Source organism: Anomalospiza imberbis, chromosome 14 (assembly GCF_031753505.1).
Source record: "Anomalospiza imberbis isolate Cuckoo-Finch-1a 21T00152 chromosome 14, ASM3175350v1, whole genome shotgun sequence".
Classification (NCBI taxonomy): Eukaryota; Metazoa; Chordata; class Aves; order Passeriformes; family Viduidae; genus Anomalospiza; species Anomalospiza imberbis.
The window spans coordinates 18443943-18465282 of NC_089694.1; the positions used below are offsets into that span (position 1 = coordinate 18443943).

General features: G+C 49.8%; 2 protein-coding genes across 7 annotated transcripts in view; one reads left to right on the top strand and one right to left on the bottom strand.

The window, feature by feature from the left end:
• Nucleotides 1-21340, top strand: part of LOC137482710 (gamma-aminobutyric acid receptor subunit alpha-3-like) — a 107380-nt gene that overhangs the window by 47953 nt on the left and 38087 nt on the right. For both annotated transcript variants that reach the window (XM_068205237.1, XM_068205238.1), the window contains exons 2-3: nt 858-985; nt 5019-5140. In XM_068205237.1, the coding sequence (XP_068061338.1) occupies nt 858-985; nt 5019-5140 (250 nt within the window). The remainder of the gene's footprint in view (nt 1-857; nt 986-5018; nt 5141-21340) is intronic.
• Nucleotides 5391-21340, bottom strand: part of LOC137482717 (mitochondrial fission factor homolog B-like) — a 214641-nt gene continuing 198691 nt past the window's right edge. For all 5 annotated transcript variants that reach the window (XM_068205252.1, XM_068205248.1, XM_068205250.1 and 2 more), the window contains one exon: nt 5391-5400. The gene's annotated coding sequence lies outside the window, so the exon portion shown is untranslated. The remainder of the gene's footprint in view (nt 5401-21340) is intronic.

Genomic DNA, 21340 nt, shown 5'->3' on the forward strand with positions numbered 1-21340 from the left:
CAGGGGTCACATTTGGCTGGCACCAGCATCTTGCCCTGGTTTCTGCCTGCTGTGATTGACTGGAGCCTTCACTGCTGGCTCTGGGGGCTCAGAGTGGGGCTGGCTGAACCCCCTGGGTGCCACTCAGGGAGTGTTGCGAGGGGGAGATGTCACGACAAGCTGTATTTATCCAGGCTGTTGCTTGGCAGTGCTGCTCAAAGGTGCATCAACATAATGAGATACATAAAAGGAGAAGGCAGTTAAATGTGCAATAACATCACAATAAAAGTAAAACTGAGCATTAATGAAAATTCTGAGCACACTAAGTGTAGTATCGTCAAGCGCTTCCACCACCTTGGGCCTCGGTGGTCAAACTTCATAATAATTTCTGGCAGTGTCATTACAGGAATTAAATGAGGGTTTAACTGTCTAGAAAAAGATGTTGGGAAAAAAAAATGGGTCTTGAGACTTCACAAATGGTTTTGCATTGTGGATGTTACTGAGGTAGCAGAGGTGCCAGGTGAGCTGGGGACTGCGGCAAGGGGCAGGTTGTGACTGAGCCTGCAGGGTGAGGTGGAGGAAGAGCCAGTGTCGTTACTTTGGAAAGTGAGCTTTGCACTTGCTGCTGAAGCACCTGGGGAGCTGCAGGGTCTGCTGTGAGTTTTAATGTGTGTACCTGCTTGGCTCTGCTGTGATGCAGCTTGCCCAGGGCCAGCAGTGCTCCAGGCCACGATGCTGCCTTTGGTTCCTGAGATTTCAAATGCAGGACCCCAGACATACTGACGGCTGCCCAACATGAAAAATGGAACTGTTTGCTTTTCCCTAGTAACTGAAATCTCTTTTCTCTCCTGTCATTCCCCTCTGTCCCTCCCTGGCAGGTTTGGAGGCTTGTTTTGCGGTGGCTGCACGCTGACACCATGGCGCCGAGGCTCCCGGGAACGGGGCCCTTCTCCCTCCTCAGCCTTGGAGTCCTGGTCCTGCTTCTGGCTCTCCCTGCTGTTGCTGGGTAAGGTGGTGAGTGCTGAGCTGTTGGCCAAGGCTGCAGTCCTCTTACTGAACTTAAATATCCTGGGGTCAGTATGTGTATGAAGCAGTCCAGGGCAAAGCACTAAAGGGTCTCTGCTGTGTTTGACCTTCCCCTTGTCCCCATCCTTATGCCTTTCACCCAGGGGCTGTTCAGTCCCTAACGTGGCTGACACTGGCATTATTTGAGGTGCTCTCACCGAGACCAGTTGTCAGCGTTTCTTGCAACAAAACCTATTTTCAGATTTGGCCTCTGCACAATTCATTCTGGGCCAAGACTCTGCTTGCCTCAGTTTTAACCTGAAAGAGAGATTCCCCCCACCTCATTTAATATTTTAATAGTATTTTAAAGAACAGAAAATCAGTCTGCTTCATCTGTTTGGCTGCTAATGGTGTAATGACCCACGGGCAGCACACCTGACCTGCTGCAGCACCAGGGTTCTCTGCCACCCTGGCTGGGCTTGCTGCTCTCCTGTGCCTGGGTGAGCAGGCTCAGGCTGTCCTGGTAAGGAGAATGCTGCTGCCAGCTTCCCCTTCCCAGCCTCTGGAAGCTGTCTGGAGGAGATGAAAGCCTGTTAGTCCGTGACTGCATCCCGCCAGAGCCTTTGCTGGGTGAGCTCGGGGAGCCCTTCGAGGAAGGAGGACGGAGATGTGGGGAAGGAGGAGCTCTGCACAGAGGGAGAGAAAGGCAAATAATACATTACTTCTATAAAACATTTAGAAAAGCCTTTAGAGTGCCAGATGTGGACACTGAAATGCTGTCTGCTGAGTAACAAGTCCAGAAGGGATCACGGATCTTTGTGCATGAAAAGATGTCAGTGCTGCCCCTGCCGCCCTGTCCTGCCTGTGCTGCTTTGTCCGCTTGGATTTGACTTTGCAGCTTGCCTTGCCCTGTGAGTGCTGACCCTGCCCTGCTGCATGGGCACAGTCAGCCCTGGCCTCTCACCCCGAACCCACGATGCCTGTGGGGGCTGTCCCCATGCCCTGTGCCTGCAGCTCTGCCTTCCTCACTGCTGCCTCTTCCTCGCCACCCTGCATTCACCGGAGCCGCTGCTCCCTCGCCACCTGCCACGCAGGGATTGCTCACAGTACTGGTCCCCAGGAGGGTTTGCTTCCCAAATTGTGTGCGAGGGGACCCCTGTGCTGATGTGGCACAGCTCCCCAGAGAGCCTCTGCACAGGTAGCAAGGTAATGACTTTTCCTCAAGCCTATCCTAATTAAATTTGCTGTAAACCTCCGTCCTTCCTGCCTAGATGATTTTAATTATTTTAAAACCTTGATCCCGCACATCTCTTTGCAGTTCCTTTATGCCTTGCTAAAGGGCAGCTTTAGCTTTATGTTGAGGTGAGGTGAGACAGCCCAGAACTTTCCTGGGAAAGGAATTATTAGCCCAAATCAGGTGCCAGGCAGAGGTGCTGCTTTATCTCCCCTGCCTGCACCTTCCCCTGTCCTGCCTACGCCGCTCTTCCCCCAGCACCTCCCGAGCAAATCCCACACTGCTCACATTGAAGTCAAACCCTCAAATGTCAGGCTAAGTAAAACAGCTTTGAAATTTGTAAACTCATTTTTCCCATCACGGCTGAGCCTCCACCAGGAGTTCCTTCACAAAAATCCATCCTCTAGCTCTTTTTATTACGGGTAATTTTTAAAGATAGCTTATAAAACATTAATGAATGAGCTTTTCATGAGCATGCTAGCTATTCATAAGTTATAGATGGTTATATACTCATCAGCAGACACTGGGACAGATTGCTTTTAACCATGACATCTATTGAAAGCTGGTACAATTGAAACCCCACTAATTACTGCAGGCATTTGTTAAATATCTCAAAACTCTTCTTACCTGCAGGGAGTTCAAGTCCAGATGAAAAGCCAAAACCAGCATTTGGATTCAGCTGGAAATCTTGGAGGCTGTGATGCAGTTTGTAATGTCAGACATGTTTTGATGTTTGGGTCGGGCAGGTTGCATTAGGGCTGGGTCAGGTGTTATCCCAACCATGCTTCACCTTATGGGAACTGGAATTTCAGCACTGTGTTATCCTACTTGTATTCCTGCTTATTATCCTACTTGTATTCCTGGAGGCTCAGCTTCTTGGCTTGACCACTCCTCCAGGTGCTGCTTTGCTAATAAACAGAGGCCAAGTTGTCCTGTGGGAGGTGGGATGTGCCCCTGGAGAAGCAGACCTCAGGCACTTGAAAAGAAATTCCCCAGAGTGTTTGGTCAATGAAACCAATGAAAATTAATGTCAGAATTGCCCAAAAGGGAATATATTTCAATTAACTGCAGCATTCCAAATAGTATTGATTCAGCCTGACTCTAAAAGTACCCATACCCTGCTCTCAATTTTTCCTCTTTTGCTAGGAAATACTCTTTGCTCTTCTTTTATCTTACAGAATCTGGGTTTTCTGTTGGGTGAACACTTTGATAGAGAGCTCCAAACCAGCTCTGGTACTTGTCACCTTACTGACACTTGACAGTGTATTTACAGGTGCACCAGCAGTGTCAGGGGTAGCCAGTCTGACCAGATGAGATGCAGTAAGATGAAGCTTTGAACTCCTTAAATAAAATTCCTTTTTGTGTAGTTTTTTTGTTGGTTTTATTATTTTTCCCCCCAGTTACTTCATGATGCATGCTGAAAGCAGTGGCTGCCACACATCAAAGGACATAAGGCTGGGGTGGGAAGGAAAGGGGCAGAAATGTTAGAAAATGACAATTTAGGGGCTTTTCTTCCCTCAGGATTACATTTCTGATGGTCACAGGTGCTGTCCTTGGTAACTGGAACCATGAATTGTATGTCCTCCAGCTCTGGTCTGTGGCATTCATGGTCTTCCTCTGGCCAGTGCTCCCCAATTATTCACCTCTCCATTTAGTGCCAATTTGCCAGTCAGAGCTTCCCTGCTCCCAAGGGGCTCCTGTAGCTGCTGCTGAGCATCCCTCTGCTTCAGCAGCCTTTTTTCCCCTGCCTGGCTGGGCTTCCTCAGCCACCTCGCTGCCTGTTTGTGCCTCTTAATCTTTTTTTTTTTGCCTCATTTGTCTCTCTGTTATTTCCTCTTCCATCTTCCTTGAAAACTCTTCATCTCTATAGATTTTTCTTTTTGTTTTCTGTTACTTAATCTTCTGCCTTTCCATTTGTTTTGGTCCTAACAGCTATTTCTGCTGGCGAAAGCTGTGCTTGAAGTCACAGCACTGCTGCTCTGTGTCATCTGAAATCTCTTTTAGAGGCAGGTGGTTCCAGAAGGACTCACAATCTCCTTTTCTGTTGATTGAAAGGGAGACACAAAATGCAAATGTATTACTTGAGCCCCTTGTGTTTGCAAAACTGCATTGAAGATTTTCTTCAGTGAGATGTGCTTTTTTAGAGGAATTTACTCCTTGTTGTATTCCACCTGGGGCAGAATGTGTTCTGAGGAAATCATCTTGTTTGGGGGCTTGTAGGCTTCTGGTGTTGAGCAGAGATGGGAATGTGGAAACTCATTTGTTTTTATAAACAGGGAAAGTTCAGCAAAATGCAGAGATGGTTCACTAAGTGTTTTAATGATGAGGCTTTAAGCCTGTTTACTGAATCCTTACTTTTCTGTCTTCTCTCTTCCCTGGGGCAGAGATCTTTGAAATGGCTCAATCTACCAAATACCTGGTGTCACTTCTTCCATGCTGCCTGTAAGGAGATAGTGGCACTTCAATAACTGAGCTTCCCACAGCCTCTACTCAGAAAATGCCCATTTTTAGGGGCAGGCAAGGGATACTGGGGCATTCCTGTTAAAATAGGGCTCCTAAACCACTGCCCATGGTGCTGCTGGCTCTGAGCAGTGGGGAGGGTTCTGTGGGGAGCTCTGTGAGGACAGAGGGGAGTCGACCAGAAATGCCCTGTGGCGAGTCCTGCAAACACATGACTTTACCAAAATCCGAGTCCCATCCTGCACTTCAGGCCCTTCCTTCCCTGTAGCTCTGGCGGCATGCACACTGTCGATTTCCCTTCTAACCTCTCTCCTGGTTTTTCCCTCGCTCCCTGTGTCAGGCTCTCTCAGAAGCACGTCTCGGACGTCGTGGATGACAGCAAGGACAACATCACCATTTTCACACGCATCCTGGACAGGCTCCTGGACGGCTACGACAACCGCCTGCGGCCTGGGCTGGGAGGTCAGTGGGAGCTGCCTGCAGCCGCGCGGCTTTAGCAGGGACGGGCAGCACGGGTGGCTTTTGGGTGGCTCTGGTGCTCTGCTCAGGACGGGAGGCCGCTCGGTGCCGGGCTCACTTTGTGGCTGTTTGCCCCTTTTGAGGCTGCTTGGCTGTTGGGTATCTGGTGGGCTGAGAGGTGCGAGCCCCGGCGTGCTGTGGTGGCCTGTGACAGTGCAGGGACAGGCCTGCAGATGGAGCAGCTGTGGGTGAACCTGTCCCTGCTATTTTAGAGGCAGGAGAAAACAATTCCCTTTCAGAAATGCTGATACATTCATTGAGGGACCGGAGTGTGTCCAGAGAAGAGGTCTGGAGCACAACTCTGATGAGGAGCAGCTGGGGGAGCTCAGCCTGGAGAAATGGGGAGACATTCTCACTTTCTACAGCTCCCTGAAGGAAGGTTGGAGCCAGGTGTGGGTCAGTCTGTTCTCCAGGGAAACGAATGACAGGACAAGAGGAGATGGCTTCAAGTTGCACCAGGGAGGTTTAGATTAGATGTAAGGAAAAACTTTTCACAGAAAGGGTTGTAAAGCACTGGAGAAGGTTCTCTGGGAGATGGTAGAGCCACCATCCCTGAAAGTGTTGGTGTGGCACTTGAGGACATGGCTTAGTGCTGAACATGGTGGTGGTGCTGGCTGCACAGTTGGGCTTGATGACCTTTTCCAGCCTGAACGATTCTGTGGCTCTATACCACCAGTTTGCAGAACCTTCAACTCAATTGATGTTGCTTTTTAGTCAGTTTGCTTTGCTACAGAGCCTCTATCTCCACATCTTCTCAGTTATTTCCCATGCAGCTGTCACCTGGCAAGCTCTCCCCCCGTGCTGCTCTGGGCACCGGGCACTCAACCAGACCCTGCTGCCTCCTGAGCTGCCTTCGACGCTGCTGCCAACATTGCTGCTGCAGCAGAGCTTCTCTGCAAGCTCCTATGCTTGTCTGAGGTGCTTCAGAAGGAAAAACCATGGCAGTCACCTTCCCACCTAATGCCTACAGCTACAGTCAGCATGATCTAAGGGGGCAGAAGAAATAGGGAGATGTGTGGGGGAGACAGGTGTGAGATGAGCGAGATGTGGGCCAGGGTGGTTTCCTGGTGTGCTGTTGCTGTGGCAGAGGTGGCCCCTCTCAGGTGCTGACAGCTGTGAGTCCCTGGGGCTGCTGAGGGGATGTCCCTGCACTGCTCTGAGCTCTCCTGCTCACCAAAGGTGTGCTTTCCACCCAGAGCTGGAGTCACCACGTGCTGTCCCATTTCCTGAAGGTCCTGCTGCCAAGAGCTGCTTTCCTGAGCTCTCTCATGCTGATGGGATCTCCTGGAATGGCACTTTCCTTCCCCAGAGCAGCCCTGCCTCCTCCCAGCCCCATGTCCAGCTCTGTGCCACAGCCCTCTGCCCTGCAGCTGCCCTTTGAGACCATGCCAAACCTGGGAAGGAAGGGCTTTTCCAGCCAGCATCCTCACCTCTGCTGTGCTCCAGGACCCAGACAGGAAAGGGTTACAGTGTTTGCATAAGTAATCAGTCAGTTTTATTGCTTTTGTTGCTTGTTTCTTTCCCCCAGAATTAACTGTGGGCCCACTAATAGCTTTGCTTCCTCAAGTCTCCCCAATGGCTGAATTGATTTAACTGAAACGAGTTCTGCACGGGGACTGAGGGGGCATTTATGCTCACTGTAGGCTCAGCTGCAGACAAGCCTGCTAAGTATTAACAAGAGGAGTCCCAAGAGCCCCTTGCTGGGGAAGTTCAAACCTTTCTCGGAACATCTTTGCTCTGTTGCTTTAGATCCTTTAATAACGTGTTTAACATAAATTGCCTGTGCCTGAGTGTGTTTAAAGACTGCTTTCACCTCTGAGTTCCCCTGCTGAGGCACTCTGGCAGACCCAGGTGGGAGGTGTTGATGAAGGCTGCAGGTTTTGGGGGCTCTTGACTGGCACTGAGTTGTCCTGTGTATGGAGCAGCCTGGTGAGCCAGGCTCTCCCCAGTTTTGGTTGTTTTTCCCAAGGCTGAAGCCTTGGAGGTCTCTCAGCAGGAGAATTAGAGGGAAAGACCTCTCCCACTGTTGCTGGTGGCCAGAGAAGCAGAAATGGTCCTGCTGCAGACTCCAGAGGTTGGGGTTGATGGAAGAGCCTGGGGTGGCAGTCAGCAAGAGGTGGGCTCCTGCTGTCCAAGGCTGTGTGAGGGCTGGGAAAGGGATTGCCTTGCTCCCCATGAGCAGCTGTGCTGCAGTGGGGCCAGGCCATGGACAAGGAACATTGGTTTTCCTGTAAGACAGCACTGGGCAGTCCCTATAGTCTCCCCATTTCCCTTGGGAATGTCTTCCATTGCTTTTCTGAAGATGTCAGGCAAGAGCATCCATACCCTGCAGTCCACAGAAAGGGCAGATGTGGTGATCTCGTGTCCACACCAGGCTGGTGGAAGGATGGAGTTCCCTAAACTGTGTGTAACCTGTGTGAAGCAGGACATGCAGGCTCTTTGCCTGGCTGGATTTCCTGTTCTGGATGAGATGGCCCTGCAGACATTTGGGACATGGAGGGCTGAGCAGGGTTTGGGGCTGCAGCACCTCTCAGGGCTCTGCAGTGCTGTGTGTGCTCAGCCCTGTCCCCTCCCTCAGGTTCCTGTGTGCCAGGAGCCGAGCAGTGTTTGTTTAGACTTTGGGAGAAGACACTGTGTAAGCAACAGAGTGTTAATGTGGTGACTTCTCCCCTCAAGATAGCCTCTTTGTATTTATTTTCTTATCCCCTCTGCTTTCACCATCTGCTGCCACCCACTCTAATAGCTGCCATGCCAGAGCTCCTCTTCCTGCCAGGATGCTGCAGACACGAGCTGAAGCAAGCCCGTGCTGAGGCTGCTCAGGAGTGCCTGCTGCTGCAGAGCCAGGCTCCAGGTGAGGGTCTGGCTCACCTGCCCCTGCCCCAAACAGGAGACATCCAGTCCAGCCAGGAGTCTGTGCTGTCCTGAGGCAAGGGGGAGATTTGTGAGTGCAGTTTGGGCTGACTCAGAAGAAGAAAGGCAGGGGAAGGTGACTGTCAGACCCCTTCTTCTGCAGTAACACCCTGCAGCACTGGGGACACGACCATTTGTGTCTCAGTGTCTGGCAGGAGGTTTCTCCCTGGCTCTGCCTGCTGAGCTAGGGCTGGATTCTTCTTAGGAACAGAGCAGAGTCTTTTCTTTGGCCTCATGACCACAGAAAGACAGTCTGGGCTCGGGGAAGGGGTAGCTGCATAAACAGAAGATCTTCTAGGACTCAGAGTGGGGCAGGAGGAGAAGGAGCTGTCAGCAGAAAACCTGTATTTCCCCTGGGAGAACACGGGGCAGATTGGATATTAAGTCAGGAGAGGAACAGCGATGGACCCCGAGGGAATGGAGACATCTGCTGTCATGGCCAACCTTGCAGGATCAGAAAATGTCCCAAGAGAGCTTCTGTGGGCAGCACGGGCCTTTGCTTCTGGTCTGGAGCTCTGAAGTCACACAGATCCTCTGCACAGCCTGGAGGGGCTGAGGTGGGAAGTGTCTGTCTGGAGCTCTCAGGTTCTCCTTGCTGGGGCTCCCTGCAGAGCCTCATTTATGCACCTGGAGCTTACCTGGAGCTCACAAGATCAGGGGAGAGGAGATGTGGCCAGGAGAAGGAGGTGGAACTGGCTGATCAAGGGTGAGATGTCTCCTGTGCCCAAAAAGAAGGGATGCTCAAGTAGTGGGATGCAGATGAAGGGACCACAAGTGGTTGTTCATGAATGACAGATGTACAAAACTACCCCGTGTGTCCTTGCAGTCCTTACAGGGCCAGTGTGAGGCCACTGCAGCACAGTGCCCATGAAGGAGAAGGCAGAGGCTGGGGGTTTGAGGGTCAGTGGTGCTCCCTGGACAGCAGAACCTCCTCTGATGAGTTCCTAATTGATGGCATTTGGGCCCGTTGTGCTGCAGCTGAAACAGAGCCATCCTGGGAATGCCTGGGCACGGCCAGGAGGGGACATTTCCAGGCTTTTCCTTCCTTACAGCCTTGAGAATGCTTTAAATGTGCTTTGGCAATGTAACGCTATTACTGCTGCAGGAGGAGGCACGTGGGACCTTTCCACAGCTGTTTGCAAAGCAAGGCAGGGGTTTCTTCCAGCTCAGCCAGAGACTGGCTGTTCCACAGGGCCAGGAGTGTGCCCGAGGTACATTTGGGGTAAGGGTGAGGAACCCAGAGGGCATCTGGGCAAACTCTCTGTATTGAGTGATTGGGAAGAATTCCAGAAAACTGCTGGGTTTTTCCAGGGCATGCCAGGAGGGAAAGATTTTGCCCCAAGGAAGAGGAGAAGAGAGTAGGCTGCTCAGTTTTCTAAAAGATGAGTTGTAAACATCCTAGATAAGCCAGTTTCTCCAATTGCAATTAAAAAGCAATTTGTATCATGTTAAGCCAGGCTGGGATCGATGAGTGTGATCCCTCCTGGATGCAGCATGACAGGCAAGGTAACTCGTGCTATTTCTCTGAAGCCTCTACAGCATCTCTGGAGTTCCTGACCAGCCCAGCCCTGCTGAGGGGGTGCTGGCTGCTGAGCATCCTGCTAGGCCAGCTCTGCACCAGGGGCTTCTGGACAGCTGAGCTTTGGGAGCCTCCTGAAGTGTCCATGGGGTTTAGCAGGACCGGCAAACACAGGCACAATCCCTCAGCAGAGCAAGGCCCTTCACCCCTTGGGTTCCTTCTTCCTTGGGGACAGGCTGTGGCACCCATTCCTTGTCCCTGGGGTAGTCCCATCCAGGCAGAGGGGAGGCCCAGTTTTTACCCTCCCAGCTGAGTCTCTCCAGAGGGTGAAAGCAACCCAGGCTCCTCTTCCTTTTCTCCACTGTGCTGTTCTTTGGTGTCAGCACCTCCCAGCCCACGCTGGGCTCAAGCAGGACTTGGTGCAGTCAGGGCCTGCTGCTCACAACAGGACTCAGATCAGGGGTGCCCACCTGGCCTGTGGTGCCTTTTCTCTGTCCTTACTGTGTCAGCTCTGTCTTGCCAATGGTTTTGATCTATACCTGTTAATATTTATCCTGCTGCTGTATTTCCATGATTATTTTGTCCGCAAAGTGCACCTCAGCTGGAGTTTCTCTCGTTTCCTCTTTCTGCAGTGCAATGTTTCTTCCTGCTCTTTTCATGATGGTGTGGTTTGGCAGGATGGCTCCTGAGGAACATCTGTATCCCTGCCTGGCCACCTGTATTTCACTAATTCAAGTGCTGATGGCCAACAGCTTTTGGATTTGGGTTCAAAGCGGCTCCCTTTAGGTTGAGACATTCCCAGGAGATGCTTGGTGTGCTACACCTCAGTGTATCTGTCATTTTGGCCTGACCTCCTGCAGGTCAGTAACTTGTCTGTTACTGTGGGAGCATTAAGGCAGAGGGGCTGAAATAGTCAGAATAATTAAATGACAGAACTGCCTTCTCTTGAAAGTACAGTGCTCCCCAAAATGAAACAGCAAGACCTTATCTGCGTGGCAGGATCCAAGAAGAAATCTGTTTGCAGTGAAATTAACCTATAACAGTGACAAAAATTGATAAATTGTCCAAATGGAAGTTTACGGAACTTTTTATTTCCTAAAATCTGGATGAAATGTTGAAATTGTCCTTTTCACTTGTGGATAGGTTTTTCACCTGTGTGTGATAAAACTGCCTCATAAACATTATGTAGACCTAGTGTTTGTGTAGAACACAAACATGAGATGACAAACAGAGAAACATGAGATGACAAACAGAGTTGTCCTCTGTTGTTTATTATGATTTCTAGAGTTTCAAGTCTGTGTTTAATCTGTTTTTCTGTCTTAATATTCCACTTCTCCCAACTTCTCATCTCTTCTCTCTGATCCAACTTCATGTTTTGTATTGATTACTCCAGGGAGGAATTTGATCCTTTCCTAGGAAAAAAAAAAAAAGAAAACAAAATCCATGTCTTATCTCAGATTTTTGTCTCTGTCTGAGCTTCCTTGATGAGTTTTAATTTGAAGCTGAGGCATTGCCTGAACAGCGTTTCCTTCTGTTTACCTTTCTGGGCAACGGGGACCCTGCTCTGCTCGTCAAACTTCTGAAGTCAAGATCTGTCTTTGAGCAAATTAAAGAAAGGCTGTCTTCCCCTCGGGGGCAGCTCTCCAAAGGCAGCTTTGCTGTGGATTTGCAGAGCCCTGGTGCTCTCCTCTCTGGCACAGAATTCCCGGTGGTGCTGCTGTTTAAACCCCTGGTGCACAGCTGTGTGTGAAAAACCTTGCACATATCAGGAGGCAGGCGAGGAGCACGGCCCTGACAGCTGTGCCTACGGGTGCAAGTCTTCTCTTAAATAAGTTATGAATGTGCTGAGGGCAACAAGCCTGTATCAAAGCTTCAGGGATGTCACAAGAACCAGGGAGGAGTGGGGAATCCATTGTGAAAGGAGATTGATTGCTTTTGGTGTGAAACACCTGGCTTTGCCTCAGCACCGGTGCTTTGGGGGCATGTGGCAGCTGCCGCTGCGGAGCTGTGAGGGGGTCACCACGCCGGGTCTGTGCCCAGCCACCCTCGGAAAGGGCAGTCATGCGGCCAAAGTCCATCACCAGCTGTCCTCGTGTGCACGCTCCTGGGCTCTCCAGAGCAGCCCAACCATGCCCCGAGGCTGTGGGGTTGTGATTTGTGAGAAGTGTTTCTCCTGCTCCTGTGGGTGCCTTTTTCAGCTGGTGCCTTCCTTGGCTGTGAGTTTCCAGGGAGGAGCTGCTGACCCTGCCCTGCACCCACACATGTAGGCAAGAAGATTTTCCCCAAGGGGCAAGAAATATTTCTAGGAAAGGAAAGCCACTTGGAGGGGATTTTTTGCTCCAGTAATATGTACTGGAGTAACATCCCAGAGCTCCAGTGCCGGCTCAGACACCTGCAGTGAAGCAGTTGAACGTCGGGCAGCTGCTCCCTGCCCGAGGGGGAGCTGTGGATGTGTCAGAGATGGGATGATGGTGTTTGTTTATAATGACTCTGGAAGGCAATAGCTGATGTTTCAGCATGTTGAACATGTGTTAGATGGGTTTAAGAACATTAGTAGATGATGTTGTAGATGGTTATAAACTGCTTGTGAGGATGTCTTTATTGATCTGCTGGACTATGGCAGCTTCTCCTTTATTAGAATTTCCATTCGTTCAGCCCCATGTAAAGGATTTATAATGTGGCTTTGATATGGATTGAGAAATAAGATTTTTTTATTGGATGTTATGGAGTTTAAAAACAACTTTAATTGGTTTGTTTTGGGAAGCTGCTGGTGAAACAACCGGTCAAATACTGAGGAAACAGCAGCTATTTTATTTGTTGAGCTAGAGCATAAAATGTTTGCAGCAGTTCATGTAGTAATATAGAGGTATTGTTTATGTCTGATGAGGCAAAGTCATTGATCATGTTGGTGGTGAATTTCAGCCCTGATCCATCTGGAAGAAGCAATCAAATCACATCTGTCTGAGCCCCCTGTGGAGGGGGGATTAATGCTGCTGCTTCAGACCTGTTAGCTTCTTAATGCCGTTCCATTTATTTAAAGGTTGTTGTTTGATTAAATAAAAATACTGGAGTGTTTGTGAGGGTGGAAGATGCATGGGGCTTTGGGGAGTGCTGCAAGACTGTGAGGCTAAACTGTGCAGGGTCCCTTAACCAAAGACTATTAAAAATCAGAGGGAAATACCCTGTTGCAGTAAGTGGCAAAACTCACACCTGGCAGGGCAGGAATTTCCTGTAATATTTCTTTGTCTACCAACTTGTAACTGAACCTTAAAAATGTGCCTCTGAAGGATGTGCAGCTAATATTTATTAAAAAGAAAAAAAGAGTTCTTGTGGAGTACTGACAATTATAGGCATAGAGTATAGCCTAGAGAGGGATTTTAATCTGCAATTTGCATTGTGAGGAAAGGACACCCCGTTCTCTTTACCTTCTGGAAGGATGCAATTTGAACCAAAGTGTTGAGAACAATGGGCACAGAAGAAGCATATGATTTTTTTTTCCCCCCCTCTCCCAACCTGCTGGAAAATCCTATTGATGACAAAGTTCAGGCTGAGTCAGTGGATGGAACAACTCATGACTGGAGCGAAATAAATTGTGTCTGAAAAGCCAAGATGCTGTTTTGACATCGCAAAAGCCATTTCAGACAGCTTTAATTTGGAAAGATCAGTTATGATACGAGAAACTTTGCTGAGGAAAGGGTCTGAGGACTATAACAAACCCCTCCAAAGCACAGCCATTGACTGTGCACAGTGCCAGAGTCTCTGCACAGGCCTCGCTGCATCCTTCAGAGCTCTTGTTGAGGAAGTTTTGTGTCCATACAGGCCAGATCAGGGATTTTTTTGCTGTCATGCATTCATTCTTCTCATCTGAGTTCTTATCTCGTCTTGTCACTTTATGTCACTTTAGCCAGCTGTGGCCACTATCCTGCAAAAAACGAAGGTGCAGACTCTGCTGCTGGGGTTTTTCCCCCCCCACCAGGGTGTGTTTTCTGTGAAGGGTCTGTGCACATGTGGGAGTTGAATTCCAGGCTCTCATGAAAGATGAGAGCTCTTTCCTTTGGAGAGAGGCACCTGGTCTTGCCTGAGTTTGAAAACACTTTTTCCTGGAAAAGGGCCTTGTCTGCTTGCATGAGGAAGGGTCAAAAAACAAAAGCATGAAATCTCCTTTCTTCTTGCCTGATCAATCTAGCCTTCGTTATGAGAGAAGCTTTCTGATGGCTCCTCTTTGTCATGCAATGTCAATACCATTAAGTCCACTTTGGCAAGGGAAGCGATGTATAATTAATCTGCAAATCAGTAAAGTGGATGTGATTTTTATACGAAGGAGAAGGTCTTTAACTGCTGAAGGCTTTGTGGGGGCATGGCCATGCGTGGATGGGACCTCCCTCGAGCATCCCTATCCCAGCAGCTCCCCCGTGTGACACACCTTCAGTGGGGCCCATTTGCTGCCCTCCAGCAAAAGGACTCGCCAACAAATAAATGGGAACCAGGTGGGGCAGGGCTGAGGTTAGGAGTATGTGAGTACCCCTGAACACCTGCCCAGCAAGTTGGTTGAGCCAGAAAAATATCTTTAGGACTTTACCTCCATCCACTGGTTTTGTTTTGGGTTTTTTAAAGCTTTTGCTCTATGGAAATTATTATTATTTTGATGCAGAACGTATTAAAAAGGGAAAAGGATAAAAATCCAAGCCCTATCTGGACTGATTTGTTCCCAGAAAGATGTTCAATTTTGTATGTATAATTGAAAGGGGCTAAATATAGCTGTATTAATATTTATGGGCCTTATGTTGGAGTCAATACAAGAGTTGCTGTTCAAGGCAATTAAGCTTTACCTTTTCACATGTAGGATTTCGGTGTTTGGAGATGACATTAGTGGTGTGACCTGCATCCAAGAGAGAAAACATTAAAAGCATGCCACCATCTGTGGAGTATGATACCCTGTATTTAGTGCTGTTTGCTGACAGGCAGTTTGTCTCCAGCGAGGCTGATCTCTCCAGGGCAGGGCTGCTGCCTTAATAGCAGGGAAATCAGGGAAATCAGTGCTGGGAGGTTTGCAGGAGAGCTGGCCCTGCTGCGTTTTGGGAGGAACTGAGCCACGAGCCTCTGGTGACATCACAAAGTGAGGATTGCCCACCTCTGCTGCATCTGTAGCTGCTGGGGATAAAGGGAAAACGATGATGGTGGCACTTGCTGGATCCCGTTTGTGTTCACACCACGCGCGCCCTAGAGCTGGAGCACGGGAAATGCGACTCTGGGAGGGCTCTCCATGCCCTGTCCCAGGGCTCGGGCTCTCTGTGCCTGTCTGCAGGGCCAGTCACAACCTTCATGTCACCAAAGCACAGAGAAAGCAAATCCTGTCCGGGGCTCTGAGCTGCTGTAGGGAGCGTGTGCACGGGGAATTAGGTCGGGGCTGTAACGATGAAAACAAGTCAGTTTGCATGAATAACAAAGGCGAAGTGATGGTGCATTTCTAAAGCACTGCCTTTCAAAAGAAGGATCTCACTGGGATAACACGACAAGAATCCTGGCAGTGGCTGAATTGCCCTGCATTGCTGCTTTTTGGGAGCTGCAGCTCCTCACTGCTCCAGTTAACAAAGAGCTGTTAGATGCTGTAAAATCTCTCACTGATGGGGACTGTCTGAGTCCTGCCTGTCTCCTAAATTTGATCAATGTGTTTTTCTTTTTTCCATCTGCCTCTGACAACTGCCTTTTAGAAGAGGGCTGCAGCAAGGAGCCTTGCTTGGGGTTAACCTGCCCTCCGCAGGGCTGCAGGTGGAGATTGTTTCAGTGGTGCTGATCGTGGTGCTCATCCCTTCTCCAAGGACTCTCAAATCCTGAGTGGGTGTGTTTCTGTTCTTTCCCTGGTGCGTGGTGTGTTTTGGTAGCTGGAAGCCTTTTAACCTCCTTCAGTAACCATCAGGGGGGTGCATTTTCCAAGGATTTTCATTAGCTTCAGCTGCTGGAGAAAAATGCCTGCTTAAACAGGGAGGGAAAAGTGGAAATCAAAGGGCACACCTGCCGAGGGAAAAATGGGGGCCATGCTCTCAGTGGTGGAAAATGAGTTTTCAACTCCAAGTGGCCTTTGGAATTCCACCTCAGCTCTGGGGAGTTGCTCTGGGTGACGCTGACCCCGGCACTGGTATTTCCAATTACTGATGACATAATCCTTGCCCAAAGGTGCTGGCTCCAGAGCAGAGGAGTTTTCCTTGGTGTGCCTGTGAGTGAGCCAGTGCCACCTCATCTCTGCTCCTGAACAAGGGCAAGCCAAGCCGTATATTAAGGAACAAGGAAATTGCACTGGTTAAATTAAAAAAACTCATTTAGCTAAAGCAGTGTAAGCGCCCATGAATATTTATCTGACGTTATGGAAGCGTGCAGACTCCCACCTACTTTATTAAATTGATTTTCAATAAAAATGCAAGTGGAAGACATTTGATTAATGGCTGGTGGGACGGGACAATTAATGTGAAGTCTGGAGTCAGCAAGAAGTGTCCCCTGAGCCTGTGTGTCCCTGCTGGAGGCTGGGTTAAGAAAATGTTTCTCAACTCCTCCAAGGGACCACAGCAATGTTTAACCATGTGGTTTCTAAAATGGGGTGGACGGGAGCTGCTGTATGGCTGGTGCGTGGTTTTGCTGAGGTCCTGACCTTGAAGCTGGCGTGTGATGTTTGCTCCCAGTGTTCTGCTTTTCCCTGATTTTCCCTGCTTTTCCCACCCCTCAGAGCAGGCTGCACCTGAGAATTAAACCCAGCAGCGAGCTCCGACGCTTGCGTCGGGTTTGAGTGAGGCTCCCTGGGCCTTTGCATTTAAACATGCCTGGGATTAGCTCCATCAGCCTCCAGATCTGCTCAGCTCCTACCAATTTCCTCACTCGGATTTGTCTCCTGGAGGAAGGCAATTTGGAGCTGTAACGTTACAGCTCTATTAAGGATCTCCAGCGCGGTGTCCCGCCGGGATCCTCGCGGCGCTGCTGCCGCCTCTTTCCGAGGCATTTTGTTGGCATTTCTGCAGGGAGATGCTGATCGTGGGGCAAGTGAGGGCTCCTGGGATGCGATCCTGCTCACTGAGGGGACCTGAGCAGCCCTGCAGGGCCTGGGGGCTCCCCTGTCCCGGCGGGCAACAGAGCTGGGGGCTCCTTTCAGCCCAGAATGGAAACTCTCTGCTGGGGTGTGGTGAAAAACCTCTGGAAGCTGCTGTGGGAGGGATGTTATATCTCCTGTTCTCTGCAGGGGTTTGCAGAGCCAGGGGTGCAGGGTTTTTTGGGGTGATGGTTAGGGGCAGGCAGCGTGCCTTGGCGGGGCAGGGAAGGCTGGGGTTGGGCAGGAGGTGGTTCCATCTCAGCACCCCTCAGCCCCACACCTGTGGGGCACAGAGAGGCACCACAATTCCACGAGCCACTGAAACTGCTGCCCAAGTGGTACCAGATGAACAACACCTGGGGCACGAATCCTCCCCCCAGCCAGGATGGCAGCCCCAGGCCCAGGGTCCTGCACTGGGGAGCAGGGTGAGCACCTCGATGGCCTCAGCCCTTCCCAAGGAGCACATGGCACCCAAAGAGCTCCAGCCAGATGGCACAGAGAGCATCCAGGGGCAGGGAGCTGCAGGTGCTCCTGCTGCTGCACCTCCAGCACTAAGAGGCTCGTGGAGTCTCTATTCTGCAGTACTTTGGGGTTTTCTCTGCATGCAAATGTGGCAGCAGGGAATAGGCACAAACACTTCTGACACAGTTGGGCACTCCCCTGCTGTGCTTGCTTTGCTGGGGAGCTGGGCATGGACAAGAGTGATGGGATCAGAAAGGAATTAAAGAGAAAAAAAAGGGGGGAGCAGATGCTGGGCATGGACAAGAGTGATGGGAACAGAAAGGAATTAAAAAGAAAATAAAAGGGAGCAGGTGCTGGCAAATAACTGCATGGCAGAAAAAGAGAGGGAGAGTTGTGGTTGAAAACAGAAGCTGAGGAAAGGCAGATTGGCAGGCAGCATATTTCTGGAGACAGCTTTCTCCTCTGTAGGCTGAGTCACCTAAGAAACGTGTCAATAAAACACACTCTCGGGCACTGTCTCTAATAAATATATATTTGAGACATTTCTTCAAAACTTCTGCGAGGAGATGTCGAATTCTGAAGGGATGGCATGAAAAATGACATCTCCAGTGGAAGCAGAGAGTTGCCATGGGAACTGGAACGCTTTGAACATACATCACTAAAACAAGAAAACATTTTCCCCAGCAAAGGAAATTAAAAATTACATACATCTGGAGGCATCTGCCCTCTGCCTGTCTCTGATGGGAGTATCAGAGTACCATGCAGCATATCATAGTTCATGTAGTGGGCAGGACTGACAATTCCCTATCAGTTGTTGAATTTTTGTGAGTAACTGTGATAAAAAAGCCTTCCTGTCCTTGGGACAGGCAATGCTGGTGTCTGAACAGTGCTGGGGAGGGGGAGATTTGGAGCCAAAATGGAATTTCCTCTGAAATTGTTTTGCTCACCTGGGGATAAAACAACAGCCTCGATGCACAACTAAGCCCATCTTGCCACGTGGGCATGAATCCACTGCTGCCAGAGCTTGCTGGCCACATTTGGCAGCCAGGGACATTTCCTGGGAAGCAGGGGAAGGCAGGTGAGAGGGGATGTCCTGGAGAAGCACCGTGAGTGTTTGGGGGTTTATCTTGGGCTTTGGAGACTCCGTTTTCCCATGCAAGTCTGGGGCAGCAAAGCCAGGAGGAGTTATTTGCACCTGGCAGTCAGTGTAATTCTTTCTTTCCTTTTTCTTTCTTTCCCAGTGCCTTTCTCGGTGTGTGGCAGAGGTGGCACAGGGTGAGCCCAGGGGAAATGCTAAATTGACCAGTGCAGGGCAGTGTGAATTAAATAAGTTTATTTGCACACTGTATTGGCATTGCTGAAATACATAAGCACTGGCCGTGCAGCCCAGTGACCCGTGCGTGACAGGGGACAGACAGCTGAGCTGGGCTCTGCCACACAGACCACGCTGGGGTGCATCAAGAAGGGAAAACATTTGTCTGCAGTGCCCTGGGAGTGGAGGTGAAGCATGCCAGAAGCATCACCTTAGGCACACTGAGGAGCTGATTGAGTTCTCTGCTGAAGGAAATGCCAGCCAGGAGCTAATGGATAAAGGAACCAGAGTGCAAATTACAGCTTTGCTCCCTGCTATGGTACTCTTGTATCTTGTCTCAGTACCTGGCGATGGCCTCGGGGGACAGGCTTGAAAATTAAATGGGCCCTTCCTCTGAGCTGTACAGCAACCCCCAGGAGTCACTTTCTTCTTCTATTTTATTTCCAATTTTTGCCCACTACAGCCCATCACGTGTTCTGGAGAGCAGCCTGGAATAAGACACAGCCAGAGGCACGGGCAGGCAGCACCAGGGCTGGAAGGCAGATGGGGAGACTGAGGCACAGCAGAGCTGCCTTCAGTGCATGCTCAGAGCCACAGTGCAGAGCAGCAGCGGTGGGGCTGGAGCCCAGAGCTCAGCCTGCAAACCTCATGCACTTGGCTGAGACATCCCTTTTCTTCCTTCTCCCTCTGCAAGGACACACATTTAATGCAGAGTTGGTTTGAATGAGACTGTTTGGTTTGGGGGCCCTCATGACAAGAGGGAGATTGAGGGGCTGGAGCACGTCCAGAGAAGGGAATGGAGCTGGGGAAGGGTCTGGAGCACCAGGAGTGGCAGGGGGTGCTCAGTCTGGAGAAAAGGACACTCAGGGGAGATCCTATTGCTCTCTACAGCTCCCTGACAGGAGGGGGCAGACAGGTGGGCATCAGTCTCTTCTCCCAGGCAGCCAGTGTCAGGGTGAGAGGAAATGGCCTCAACTTGAGTCAAGGGAGGTTCAGGTTGGATATTAGGGAAAAGTTCTTTACTTAAAGGGCTGTCAAAGCCTGCTACACGCTGCCCAGTGAGGTGCTAGAATCACCATTCCTGGGAATATTCAAAAAACCATGTGGATGTAGCACTTGAGGACATGGCTTAGTGGTGGACATGGTCGTGGTGCTGGGTTGATGGTTGGACTTAATCTTAGAGGTCTTTTCCAACCTTAATGATTCTCTGATTTTTCTTGCATTCCCCTGTTTGCTTCCTTGCTTTCCAGTCTTCGCAGCTGTTTTCTCTGTTGTCTATCAATGATTATCAGGTTGGCAACAGCAGTTTTGTATTGCACCTTCGTGCTTATCTTTTTCCTGGGGATCTGCCTGATGAATTGCAGAGCTCGGTAATTGCTTTACAAACTCCAAGGATGTTACTGGCACTGATCTGAAGATTTTGTAACTCCTCTCAAAGCAACTGTGGTCTGTTGGGAGGTGGTGATTTCTGTTAAAGAAAGACTTGCCGAGAATGAGTTACCTAAAGGCTCAGTGTTTTTAGGAAAGGGCGTAAGCAAAAACCTGCCAGTCTGCCTGAGGAAGAAGTTCACACAGGGTTCATGTAGGTTATGGATAAGCCTGGTCTAATAAGTGGTTTTCCCAGCTGGGTTGTTCATGTGTGGAGGGATACAGCAGTGCTTTGTTTTGGTGCCTCATCTCTCCTGTGCTTGCAACTTCAGCCACAGCACTGAGGTGCTGAACCTGCTGCAATCTTTCCCTGAGGGTTCTGTTCACCCAGATCCTTTGACATGGCCAGCAAGAACACTGTCACTGATCCCTAAAGGGGAGAATTAACTGAATAAGGTCATCAAGGCAGGCCCAAACCAGAGCACAGGTGGTTTGCAGGTAACATGGAGTGGGTTTGCCCAATGCTGAGGTAGCAGACTGGCATTTTTGCCCTCACGTTACTGCTCCTGCAGCAGAATTCTCCTGGCCTTTTTCCTCAGGGCACAGCTGGATGTACCAGCTGGCACCATGGCCTTGCCTGACTGCTCTTCCCCTGTCCACAGGGACCAGCAGGGATTCCCTTTCCCAAGTGCCTCTGGCTTAGCCATCAAGGCCAGGCTTTAATACTGAATATGTTAAATTATGCATGCTAATTTATATTCACACATTTTCCCATTGTATTTATAATATATAACAAACATGTTTGTGTAGCATCTCCCTTCCATTACCACAGGGTCTGGGAGCACTGCAGAACCTCTAAAAGCATGCTCATACATACATATTCCTCCTCTGTCTTCCTGCCATCTGAGGGTGTCCTGAGTCCTTAAAATAGTAACGACAGTAGCTTTGTTCATTCTGTCTTAGTTCTGTCTGTGGCAAAAATAGCACAGCTAATTTGTAGGCTCTGTTTGTAGTCTGTATGTGTGAGAATGAGGGGTGTGTATAAAGCCTCCATGGCTGCACACCCTCCAGCAGTCACTGCTTCTGACTCTTTCTTCTGTCCCTGCTGGGCTGGATGTTTATCAATAACTTGCACCACATCCTGAGTCTAACTCCTGGATGTGTATCTCAATGTGGTGATAAGAATACGTGCACGTGAATAAATGGGGGGCAAGCTAAATTAAACCACATTCTGTGGAGCCTTGTGGTAGGGTTTTAGCCAGGGCTTCTAATGGTGTAAGGCTTATCACACCCATCTCGCTGCCTTTTGTCTCCCATAAGCTTTAGAGCCTGCTGGCTGATCTGAGCAAAGCCTGACAGAAAAGGTGGATAACTCCGAGATTTGGAGTTCCTCCACGATTTATGGAATTATGAAGCTGAGTGGAAAAAGACCCAAAGCTGAGAGAGGTAACTAATTGGGATCAACTGGTGTTAGGCATCAGAAAAACAGGGAGGAAA